The 13,451-nt window shown below is 46.2% G+C and overlaps 1 protein-coding gene across 1 annotated transcript; it reads left to right on the top strand.

Moving 5' to 3' along the window:
• The first annotated feature begins 773 nt into the window (after positions 1–773).
• Positions 774–3,482, top strand: LOC124681148 (sphinganine C4-monooxygenase 2-like). Its single transcript, XM_047216097.1, has 2 exons — positions 774–1,099; positions 2,632–3,482. Exons 1-2 carry the CDS (start codon positions 869–871, stop codon positions 3,205–3,207), a joined length of 807 nt encoding a protein of 268 aa, XP_047072053.1. The 5' UTR covers positions 774–868; the 3' UTR covers positions 3,208–3,482.
• The last annotated feature ends 9,969 nt before the right edge of the window (positions 3,483–13,451 follow it).

Raw genomic sequence — 13,451 nt, 5'->3', positions numbered from 1 at the left:
GCACTATAGAAACGAACGGAGGGAGTATATGTTAAACCAAGGCGGTGCTTTTAAAACCAAGGCTTCTAGTTTTGTCTTAAAGTTCAACTTATTAAAATTTGATCAATTTTATAGAAAAACATAACAACAATTATGCGAGTAAATTAGTATCGCTAGATTCATCTCCAAATGTAGTTCCATGACATACAATTTAATGTCATATATGCTGCTATTTTTTTGGATTAGAGTATTTATGTTCGCCGCACATTGTTTGCAACTTTCCATTGACGAAGGACTCGACCGCTCTCGACGTCTGTCACATTATTCTTTTACTAAAGACCAAATGACAAAATGGCCCAGCTTTATTAGAAACAATAAACTGTACATGCCGGTGCTAGCTTTACATGAGAGGCACGAAACAAGAAAACGGCAAAGGAAATCTTGGAGTTATCGACGTACACTTCGTTAAGCGGACAGTTTATGTTGCGCATTGTACGGCAAGAAAACATGATCGGGAAATTTGGCCCGGAAGAAGAGGTCTGCACAGGACAATCGACATGAACCTGCATCCTGCTGTTCTGCATTGCCTTCTGCATTGCAGGGTTTCATTCGTTTATCTGAACAAGATCGACGCCTATATAGTGTAATACTATTCTGCTGAGCAATTTTCTCGTGTCTTGTCCCCTTCATGTCACGCAAGGTCGTCTCCCTCGGCCCCCTCGGCCGCCTATATAAACCTCGCGAGCATCACTATTCGTTCAGTCCGATATTTCAGCGTCAGTAGCCATCACGACGCGGTCGTACGCTAGCTGCAAGTTTACACGACGGACCCTTGCGCGCGGTGCGTCCAGAGCTAGCTGCAAGTTACACAGACCAGCTCGCGGCGACCATGGAGTTCATCAGCGGCGAGGAGCTCGTGGTGATGCTGGCGCCGGTGGCCGTGTACTGGGTCTACTCGGGCATGTACGAGGCGCTAGGGAGCAGCAAGGCGCTGGACAAGTACAGGCTGCACTCGAGGAGTGACGAGGTGACCAAGAACATGGCGTCCAAGAAGGACGTCGTCAAGGGCGTGCTTCTGCAGCAGGCCATCCAGGCTGCCATCTCAGTTGCGGTGCTCAAGGTTAGTCTCTCTCGAGTATACGTCGTCTGAGCTGCATCGCATACACACGCTTGACTATATGAGATTCTTAGCTAATTGACACCCTTGAGTTCGTGTCTTCATCTTCCTGTTTTGAACACGGTTTGGCCACTCCAAACTTGCATCGAAATGTTCCGTCTATTTATCTGCTATCCCTTTGTATTGGTCTCTTGGAAGATTTATGCTATCCTGCACCATTTGAAATAAACGCCCATTTCCGATGAAGCTTCCAACATTCTAACAGTAGTGCATGGTTTCATTGTAAGTCTAGCTACTTTCACGCACTAGTCTTCTTGTGAAATTCTTGGGGATACGAAATGGTTGAAAATTTCGGGGATGGGCGAAGGAGAAGTGGATTTGGGCGGGCTTGGCTAACGCATGACAGGAGAACAGTGTATGTAGGCTAGCTGACTGAATTCATATCGGAGCAGACATAGAAAAATGAAGGTGCTCCGATTCTGTAACCAAATTAACACTCCCCGTAGAAAAGTAGTACTACTTTGTACTACCTCCGTTTAAACAAGTCGTATATTTTTAACCATTTTTTTCTATACCGCAGGTGACTGTGTTTTTTTTTCTCAATCTCAGTCACTTTTTCTTAAACCATCAGATCCTCGTCCAACAGTGGAGAGGTATATTCCTCCTCCCGACTCCCCTTGGGGAGAGAGAGAGCAAGGAGCAGCAGGAACAGAGCATGACCAAAATTGACTAGAACTTGCTAAGATTTCGGTCGCTGAGAAAATAAGTTGAGCTTACGTGACTATCCGTAGGCCGTTATAACCGGTGATGACAAAGATCAGCTTTCAGGTAAGCTCAACGATCAGCAACACTTTTCGCCTACAGATAGTCACGTAAGCTCAACTTGTTTTCGGTTTCGGTACTCATGTTTCGCCTCCTCTGCTCGGCTAGCCCGACAACCGTTGAGGGGTGCCCGACAACTGTTAATGCCTCGTAAAAACTTAGAAATTACGCAGAATTCTACACAAATAAGAGCAAGTACAATAAGGCTTAGTCAGCAGGCTATAAGGATTTAAATATAATATATGTGCTTAGTTGGAGGAGAGAGAAGAAGAGAGAGAATGTGGGTGGGCTCTAATGCAATAGCCAGCTCTAGCACGTGCTCCTAGGCACTTTGTGAGACTAAATAGTGGGCCATGTGTTGATAAAGTAGTGCATTCTTAGAGCCAACTATTGTACATGCTAGCTATATGTTGGCTATAAATGAGGTGGCATATTGCTTATAGCCATCAGCTGGTTATATTATTGGAATTGCTCTAATGAAAGCTCCGCGCATTTACTATGGTGGCTTGCCGCCTACACATTGGCAGCCACCTGTGTGAAGTCTTGCATGCATGCACCACGCGGCCCTGATCAGCTTTTCTAACCGACCGACAGGTTCGTACAACACAAACCTGCATGTGCTGAACTGAATATAGGAGTTTTCTGCATTCCTGCGTACGGAACTCTTGTAGCTAGAGTATTGTATAATCTAATTGGTGTTCTTATCCATTCAGCTGACAGCCAGCGAGCAAGACGGCGGCATCGATGTCAAGTTGCCTTTGTCGTCGGCGGCAACGGCGTCGTTCCTGGACACGGCGGCCCGGTTCGCCGTGGCGATGGTCGTGCTGGACGCGTGGCAGTACTTCATGCACCGGCTGATGCACTCGAGCCAGTACATGTACCGGCGGTTCCACTCGTGGCACCACCGCGTGGTGGCACCCTACGCGTTCGCGGCGCAGTACAACCACCCGGTGGACGGCGTGCTGACGGAGACGCTGTCGGGCGCGGCGGCCTTCCTCGCCTCCGGGTTGAGCCCGCGCGCCGCCGCTGCCTTCTTCGTCTTCGCCACCGTCAAGGGGATTGACGACCACTGCGGGGTGCTGGCCCCGTGGAACCCGCTACACGCTGTGTTCCGGCACAACAACACGGCGTACCACGACGTGCACCACCAGCTGAGCGGCGGGCGGCGCAACTTCTCGCAGCCCTTCTTCGTGGTCTGGGACCGCCTGCTGGGCACCTACACGGGGTACACCGTGGAGGAGCGCCACGGCGGCGGGCTCCAGGTCAAGATCACCAAAGATCACGTCTAGTATACGTACGTAGTTGCACTACTTAATCTTACGTGCTACTGTGCTAGGGATGGTCCACCTGTTTGACATGTACTTTGCTTGGGTGTATGTCAATGTTGAATAGAGACATAGAAGTATGTATGCATCTGCCGGGCATGTGTAGAGTAATAGCGTGCGCTGGCGTGCGTACAAAAGAATAAGTGTTGCAACTAAAGAAGCTGAAAGCAACTTGTGGCTAGGGCATGTATAACATGAGCCGGGTGACCTCGACCTTCTCTTAGAGATGACACATTTTGAGGTGGTACGTTGAAATTTTCTTGGTTGAGAAGAATGAATGAAGAAAAGGAAGGCTGTATTCTTGTCGCTAAGAGATGATCCCTTAAAAAGTATCTCGTTCAACCGTTGTGCAGAACAAATCCCCATACCCTTAACAAAATATATAGACTTTTGAAAAAGATTAACACACATTTTTCCGAACATCTTACAAAAAATGCAAAAAAACTGCAACATCTCGAAATAGAAATGTAACAACTCGGTGGGTATGCAACATTTATTCATGAAGGTTTTACAATTTTGCAAAATAGTTTCGCAACATTTCAAACAAAAGTAGTGCAATAAAAATTTGCTAAGCAACTATTCATTTGGAACAAATCACCAATGGTAAAACAAAAAAAAACATGTGTCTGCAACATTATGAAAAAAATGTAAGCAACATTGGAAACTCTAGGAAAGTACAAACTTGTAGAAAACACACATAATACGTTGCAACATCTCACATGAGATTTTGCATCGAAACTCATACGCGTTCATTCCAATTTGAAAGCATGTACGCAACATCGAAAAGATCCGCAAAAAACCTAGCATTTAGCATCGTCCATGGCGGCCCTAATATCACCGATTCGGCGTCCGCAGCCACAAATCCGGCTCACTGGTGCCTCGTTAGAGTCAGATCGAACAACCTTGAATCCATTCCCCTTGGAACCCCATATTCTCGAGCTCCACACAACTTTCAACTTCCATTTTGAGGCCATCCATGGTTGTGGAGCATCCACCTTTGTTAAGGAGGAGCACGGGCTGTAGATGAGAGCGGTGTAAGAGGACCCACGATGGAGCACAAGCAACGATGGGGGAGGAGGACGAAGGGGAGGAAGAAGGAAGGCAACAAGACGAGTGTAATGTCCCAGGTTTAGAGACGATCGAGGGGTAGATTTTAGAAAGGGATGTGCATTGCATCGTAAATTCTGGGAAAATTTCGCGCTTTTAAACAAAAAACTGCATCAAAGGGGGACAAGTTTCTCTCTCGACACCTTACAGGGTTAGGGTTTCGAGAGTGTGACAAACTTGTTCCTTATTCAACTAAACTAGGGTTTTGTGAAGAGAGAAGGGATATTGCATCACAAACTTAAGTTGCATGGTTGAATTCAAATTTAAGTTGCATGATTGAATTCAAACCTAAGTTGAATTTGAATTTCAAATTCAAACATTAAATGAATATCTCATAATTCAATTGTGAGGAAATTCAATAAGTAAATTATAAATAATAAACAATGTTGTAGAATACAAATAATAAATAAAGCTCATTAGAGAAAACCTTGAGCTTTATTGATAATCACCCAAAATACAATGTCAATTACAATATCCGAAAATGAAATAAGAATTTACAACACATTACATGAATTGAAGAAATAGAAAAAGAAAAAGGAAAAATTACAAATAATTGAAATGTCCTAAACTACACAAGATAATCTTCTTGAAATGCTTGATCAAGATGACCTTCTTCATCTTGATCATCTTCTGGTTTCCCTGCACACAAACACAACAAAGCCAAGGTTATGCCAAGTGGCAAAGGCAGGTTAGAAGAAAATTGGAATTGAAGGGATATACACACAGCTCTGCCGAGCTGATCAGCTCAAGGCCAAGTTCATGCCAGATACCATGTATCTGGTATACACACACACACACACAGGCAGCACACAAGGACTGCTGCATGTGTAACAACACACAAGGCCAGGGAGAGTCACCAAAACAGCCAGGCAGTGCTGTCGACCAGGAGAGCTTGCAGAGGATCATTTATAAACTTTTCAGAGCCAAACCCTAGCTCATTCATCGACAAAGCAGCAGGGTAAGTCACCAGATAGCAAGAACCGCTCAAGAACACCAAGAACAGGTGAACAGCCAGAGCTGTCTCACTTATTCCCCAATCACCAGAAATTAACCAAGCATTAAGCTTGCAAGGAGGAGCAGGGCAAGCCAAGAAATCAACCAGCAGCTGAACCTCTACACCAATAACCATTTCTAGGAGCTGGAGTGAGGTATACCAATAAATCATGAGCAAGCAAGGTTTTGCTCATATAAATCCATCATATGCACAAGTCACAGAAGCAAAGTGGGTAGAAACCCTATATGTGAGTCATCATATGGCTACTAGCCAAATTGGTGCAAGTAAACAAGAGGAAAACCAATAGGAAGGCACCCTGGGAACATTGGCTATGCCAAACCAGTGGCATAATCAAAGACATCCAACAAGGGATAATCCTATCTAGCTAGCCAGATTCATTTAGCACCTATGGCCACTACATCATCAGACAGATAGACTATCAAGTGTCTATTCATGTTTGTCAACATCAAAAGCATCTGGCAACCAAATATGGTCGTGCCGTAGAGCAATTGTCCATACACATCAAGCCAACAAGGGGTGGGAGCTTCCTGAACAAAGAAGAGTCGCTGTTGAGGCAACCTCTACCACTTAAGCAATCAAACCACCAAGCCAGCACATATATCATTACCCAAAAGGGTTCAAATGGAGCTAGGGTCCCCAATAAATGATTGGCATCCCTCTAGCTCTACTAAATCCACTCATATGATCATCACTGCAAAGCAGTTCACATCATTTATCTATTTAATGAATCAAAACTACACAGATAAATGAAACAGAGAAATAAACTATGCACCAGGCCTTGCAGATGATCCAATGGATCATTGCAGACAGTAGCAGAGGCTTGAGCAAACACAAATGTATACCAGCACAAGCCAGTGTGTTACGCAGACACAAGGAGAGCACCAGCTGGACACAAGCATGGAACAACAACCATTCACCAAGCAACTGATGATCATAAGATCATCAGGGCTTGACAGAGCATGCTAGAGCCAAGCCTAGCACCAACACATTAACCATATAAATTAAATAGCCACAGAACAGGAACAATGGCATGGCAGACAATCAAGTTTATGATATATAATTGTATGCAGAAGCACACTAACAAAGGATAGAGCTGTCTAGTCAACAATCATGCCCAATAGAATATTCTCAGGAATTACAACTAAATAAGCATCACACTGAGGCACTGGCACTTGCTTACTACAAGGATCATGCATCATGATCAAGCCAGGGCCAGGATTATGCACACACACAGTATGTCCAAGTGGCAGTAGGAATAGCAGGAGCGAGCCAGTAGGCCATGAGCATCACTGGATGCTCATGAGCAATTACAGGAGGGCCACAACAGGAGATCAACATGAACAGAAGTAGCTAGGAAGCACAGAAACTATACACAGCAGTAGCACAAGCACAGGCATGGCCTTAGAAACAATGGCCATGGCCAGAAGAGCACAGCAGCAGCACACAGCATAGCAGCATAGGCACAGCAGCAGCATACGCATAGTAGAGCAGGCCAGGAGAAGAAGGAGCAGAGTGAGAGAAATAGGAGGAGGCGTGGAGCACTCACAGGTGAAGTGGGCCGGCGAACACGGCCGTGGCGGCCACAACAGCACACGTCGGGCGAACGGCGGCGCCAGCCAGGCCAGGCCGCGGCAGAGCCGCAGCTCCAGCACCACCTCGGCGAGGCTCGCGGTGGCGTCATGGCGCCAGAGGCACCAGGAAGAAGAACCACGGCATCTCCAGCGCACGGCGGCGGCGAACGCCGAGAGCCAGGCGCACTGGAGGGTCGAGGGCGAGCGAACGAGGACGCAAGCGTTAGATCGACGCGGACCACCGTGTCCGCCATCGAGAGGCGGTTCAGATCCACCTGATCTCGCCGGTGGCGACGGCCGGAGTAGGCCGGAGTAATTCGGCGAAGGGGGCGGCGACGCGAGGATCGCCAGAGCTCGAAGGGGCTAGGGTTCGCGAGCGCGTGGGGGAGAAGGGGTCGGTGCGACCGACCGAGTCCAAGTTTGGCTTGGGTTAGGGTTAACCGCTGGGCCACCCTGACAGGTGGGCCCAGGTGCATTTTTGCCATTTCACAATTTCCTTTAAAACCAGAAACTTTGAAATTAAATAGAAAATTGATAAGAGCTCTAAAAAAATAATTAAAAATATGAAAACTGATCAGTATAAAATTCTCTACCTGAATAAAATATCAAAGGGAATTTTTGAAGACAACTAAGAATAAGTCTTAATTTGATGATTATAATAATCATTTAAATCACACCTTATATTTTCAATAATGAAAATAAGCCCATAAATGCTTTTAGACTTTAAAAACACCTTGACAATATTTCAAGGTTGTATTTTACTTTAAATAAAGTATCCCCAAATTATTCTTAGTATTAACCTCTCACATGAAATGATAAGATATCAGAAGGGGGGAACAAACCCTAAAACTGGAATCATGCATAATTGCTTCTTTAACCATTGCCCTTATTGGACAATGATGCTATTTTTCAGAAACAGAGGACAAGGGTCAGTCCACACCATCCAACTGCAAAAATTTGCAGTGTTCAGGCAAGTTCATCGCTTGCTCATGTCATTTGAGTATTTTTACCAAATTACTTGCAAAGTACTATGTTTATCACTAGGGATTTCTATTTTCGTGCCCTCGGTTCCTTAGTTGTGCTCAGTTTTCCCCAGCCCCTTAGTTTTTCCTCAGTTTTACCTTAGCCTTTGTCTGAAGACCCGCAGAAGGAGCTCAGACGGAAGGAATCCTTTTATTTGGACGTTACGTGCCGACGTGTTGCGCCGCGTCGTCCGTGGGGCCGCGTCGTGTGGGGCCGCGTCGCGTGGGGCTGGTAGAAAGGGACCGCGTGGGACAGGACGAGAAGCGTTTGGTTGCACGTGAGCAGGAGCCGGGTTTTGTCTCTCTCGGCCCAAATTGGCATTTTTAAGAGCACCTTTTCCCCTCTTTCTCTCTCTCGTCTTTTTCACCAAATTAGTATCAAATCTAGAGAAGCTTCTATTTCTGTCTTTCTTCAATATGGCAGCAAATCTAGTAGCAAATCTCCGGGGTTATTTATGCCTTTTGGCCCTCGTTTTTTGCCCAATATGGCAGCAAATCTAGTAGCAAATCTAGAAGCTATTATATGATAAATTCACAGAAAGCATAATCGGAAAACTAAGTATAATACATAGGTAAACCGCATACAGCAGCCCAAAAGCAGCCAATAACATTGTTAATGTTCACGACAAACTAAGCTGCAAAAATATACAAGATCACGCACGCAATGTATGGACAACAAGAAGATTAGGATGAATGAATTTGTTCTTCATTCCTCCCCATATATTTCTTCGTCGCTCCATTCGTGCAATTTCCCAAGGAAATATTCATTGAACTCCTTCCGTCTGCAGAGTGTGAGGCCAATACATCCTCCAAACGGTATGGCCTGTGTTCATTTCTCAAACCGTAGAGTCCTATTCTATCCACACGTAGTGGCCACTCATCCTGGCATTTGTATCATGAGAGTACTCTCCGATATAACCCAAATCCGTGTAGTAGATGTTGCCGGGTTGAAGTGTCGGGTACACTCGGGTGTCGACGGAGATACACCGGATATAATTCACGAAGAAGGCATTACGCCAATGTTACCGACCGGATGGAGAGAGCGGCTCCGAGTGTCCACACGGTACACCAATGGTTTGCCCGCCAAAGCCGCGCCGACCAACAACACAAGCGACGAGATCACCATCCGACTTCACAAGGTAGAACTTCGACGTCCAAGTTCGGAAATGAAATTAGTGTCTCCATCTTGACAAGTGCTCGCGCGCTGCTGCAACTCGTACATTGGTGCACACTATTCTTCCGATCTCAAAATTGTCCGCAGCTATCGCATACGGTTCACCATTGAACGGGGTAATGCAACGCAAACAATGGTTCTTGATCGAAAATCTTCCTTCTCCCCAATCCCCATCTTCATTTATATCCTTAGTTGGAGTGCTCTCATCGACCCAACCAATTTCCGGCGGGTAATGTGCGGCAACGAAGACCATAGTCGGGGATTTGATAACAGCGACTGATTTCAGAAAAACAGATGGCATATGCGCCTCAAACATAGTGTTCGATTTCTTTGTGAGTGGGTTCAGCAGCCGTATCTTGTGCGGCGGGTTCTTCTGGGCAAGCACGATGACGCCGCGGGAAAAGCCGACGAAGTAGAATCTAAAATATATTGAAAAGATAACATTCAGCACTAAGATTGAAAATAAGATCTATGGTGACGCCACGGGAAAAGCCGAGGAATTTGAACCTTGCACGAACTGCAGATAGATCTATGGTGACGTAGCGGGATGTGCCGAGATGGAGGAAGGTGAACTCAGCGGCGCGTGGAAGGGCGTGGTGTAGCATGATCCATTCGTGCGGGTGCACGTCGGGATCGGGTAAACCCGAGCGCCAATTTCTACGGACTTGCCTCATAGCAGAGTAGCTGTCCACGTACTCCTCTTTCGCCAATAAGCATTCGCCGATCTTGTGAAGTGGTCCGTCAGCCGTGAGACCGGCCCAGTTCACGGAGGCGCCGCGCTTGGATGCGCCGCCCTCGGAGGCGACGGGCTCGGCGGCGACGGGCTCGGCGGCGACGGGCTCGGCGGCGACGGGCTCGGAGGCGACGGGCTCGGAGGCGACGGGCTCGGGGGCGATGGCCGCCGGCGCATTCTTCTTCTCCATCGCCGGCGGGGGAGGGCTCGTACGACGGTTGGGGTTTTTTGGAGAAGTTGATGGGACGTGAGAGGGGTGGTTTCGTGCGTGAGCGATAATGAGACGTACTGTGTGCAGAGGGAGGGAGAGAGGGGCTTACGCGTCCTAAATGTGACCCGCATCAACAATGTCACGTCTTCCACGTCTGCACCGCGACACGCGTCAACAATGGCACGTCTTCCACTTCTGCACCGCAACACGCGTCCTCGAGTCTAACCCTGGAAATTTAGATATACTCAGGTATACCCTCGAGTCATATACTAGCATTTTTTGTATGCTCGGTTTTCACCTTGAGTGCTAATATCGGCTAGTGCAATATACTCAGTTTTACCCTCAAGTGGCTGGTCAACAGAGAGTCAACAAATGGGATTAACTAGTTAAATGAGTTATTTAATGTGCAAAAATTCCGAAAAGAGTGGCACTTACTCATGGAGTCTTTACCACAAATTTCCAATTCTCAAATCATAGATAAATCGTAGATAAATCAAGTTTCACCACAAATTGCCACTTCTGAAATCACCTAGTAGCTATGAAGGTGCGTGGTTTTCCATAATAAGCCCTACCCAAAACAGCTTTCCCCAAAACATACTTTGTCTGAATGAGACCATAATTTTCACACTCATGTAGATTTGTATTGCAAATAGTTTGAGGTAGGCCAAGATGGGTTTCATTGTACAAAACACGCATTTTCCCTTTTTTAAATCTCATATTTGAATCCCTTAGTCCGTTTACTACTCACTTGCCCTTGGTTTCTTGATACTACTCAGCTTTGCCCTCTCCCTTCACAAACTCTCACGGACGCCCAACATTGCCCCGATTGGTCTAGCCCATGTCACGCGGATCGTGCCCGACGACCGTTGATCGTATGATCTAACGGGCAGGATAACCCCTATCTCTCTCTCCGGTCGGGGCCACCACCCTCTCTCTCTCTCGTCGTCGGTTAGCTTCACGCAAAGTTTGGTTTTCTGCATTATTTTTCACGAGCTAAATTATAAACTCTTTTTAGGCATTACTTTTCACGCAAAAAATGATAAACCATCACCGATTTGTTGTAGCCATTACTTTTCACGCAAAAAAAATGATACACCATCACCCATTTCTTGTACCCATTACTTTTCACGCAAAAACGATAAATCATCACCGATTTGTTGTAGCCATTACTTTTCACGCAAAAAATGATACACCATCACCCATTTCTTGTAGCCATTACTTTTCACGCAAAAAACGATAAACCATCACCGATTTGTTGTAGCCATTACTTTTCACGCACAAAAATGATACACCATCACCCATTTCGTGTACCCATTACTTTTCACGCAAAAACGATAAACCATCACCGATTTCTTGTAGCCATTACTTTTCACGCACAAAAATGATACACCATCACCCATTTCGTGTACCCATTACTTTTCACGCAAAAAATGATAAACCATCACCGATTTTGTTGTAGCCATTACTTTTCACGCACAAAAATGATAAACCATCACCGATTTGTTGTAGCCATTACTTTTCACGCACAAAAATGATACACCATCACCCATTTCGTGTAGCCATTACTTTTCACGCAAAAAATGATACACCATCACCCATTTCTTGTACCCATTACTTTTCACGCAAAAACGATAAACCATCACCGATTTCTTGTAGCCATTACTTTCCTTTTAGGCATTACTTTTCACGGTAAAATGATAAACTATACCCCCACAACGGTCGTCTCCTCCTTAATTTATTGTGTATAAACCCCCACAACGGTCATCTCCTCCTTATTTTATTGTGTAAACCCTACAACGGTCATCTCTCCCTTATAAACACCCACACGGCCATCCCTTGTGTCAATAGGTTCTGCCTCTCTCTTCTTTTCGTTCACATACACTTTATCCATTGCCATGGCTTCCACGTCTCGGACGCGGACCGGAAGGGGAAGGGGAAGGGGATCATCATCATTGCCACCACCACCGTCAACGCTGCCATTGATCATAGAGGAGTTCTTCATCGTCGTCTATGAAGACCCTTTGGTCAAGAAGGTACGTACGCGTTCCCACATATATGATGCATGTGATTAATTATGGGCATGTTCTAAAAAACCTTTAATTTCAGGGGTTCCCTAATTTCAAACGATCGGCGCTCGATCTCTTTGCAGGAACTCCCAAAAAAATTTGCGGACTATCTTGACGGCAAGGAGCCGGCTAAGGTGTATCTGCGAGCAGCTGACTGCGGTCCTCGTCTCCGGACCGTGGAGGTCCTATTTGACGGACAAGGCCGGATGTACCTCGACAAGGGCTGGGAGAAATTCGCCATCGCGCACGGTGTGGATTTCGGCTGGTTCGTACACTTCAAATATGAAGGCGATGATGTGCTCACGGTGAAGGTGTTCGACGGAACAATGTGCGGGAGGTACTACTACTCGGACGACGAAGATACCGACGATGAAAGCGACGACGACGTGAAGCCATGCATCCATCCCCTTTAGATAATTAAGGGGATTATGACCAAGAATATATATGTAGCTTCATATGCATCGATTTAGAGATCTAGCTATTTTCTATATATTATGCATGTAAAAAATAATATCGCATTTCCACTATTATTCGAGCACCACATCCTCCAAACGATGCCGATGCCTATGCCGATATCGGCATGGTCGGAACGGCTATGCTCGCCGCCACCGCTAGGTCAACGTCGGGATGCACAATGTTTAGCATAAGAGTCACTTTAGATTAAGCTGCGAAAATAGTCACGTGCCATGGGCTGAGGCGACCCCTACGGAGCGGATCTATATTATATTCTCTAAATAAAATAGACGACCACAGCGGTCATTGGCTGCGGAGGCCCCACGGAGCGGCAATATATAATTTTCTATAAATAAATAGACGACCCACTGGTCATTGGCTGCGGCAGCCCCATAGAGCGGCCCCATTTGTCATTGGCAGCACCGCGTATACAATCGGGAAATAAAACGGCCCACGCGTCGGCGGTAGATGGATCCACCCGTCGGCACGAGACGGTCGGCGAGGAACCGACCTCACGGTAACGGTAAGGCCTCCGACCCGACGGCAACCCGCGTCTTCGAGGGGTTTCAAACTAGAGGGAGGGGAAAACTGAGGAAAAACTAACGAGCTGGGGAAAACTGAGTACAACTAACGAAGCAGGGGCACGAAACTAGAAATCCCTTATCACTATTGCATAAAAAGCAAAACCACTATTTTCATAACTATGAATATGACTATGTGGTGGGCAATGGAACCATGGATTGTGTTGATATGGTGGAGGTTCCATTGCAAGGGTTTATATCCATCTAGGATTAAACAACAAATGTCGTCTAGTGATTCTTGTGCCGTAATACCCGTGTTAACCATAAGATCTGGA

The sequence above is a fragment of the Lolium rigidum genome, unplaced genomic scaffold, assembly GCF_022539505.1.
Source record: "Lolium rigidum isolate FL_2022 unplaced genomic scaffold, APGP_CSIRO_Lrig_0.1 contig_34438_1, whole genome shotgun sequence".
NCBI lineage: Eukaryota > Viridiplantae > Streptophyta > Magnoliopsida > Poales > Poaceae > Lolium > Lolium rigidum.
The sequence above is the reverse complement of the archived record's forward strand: the minus strand, read 5'-3'. Positions and strand labels throughout refer to the sequence as shown.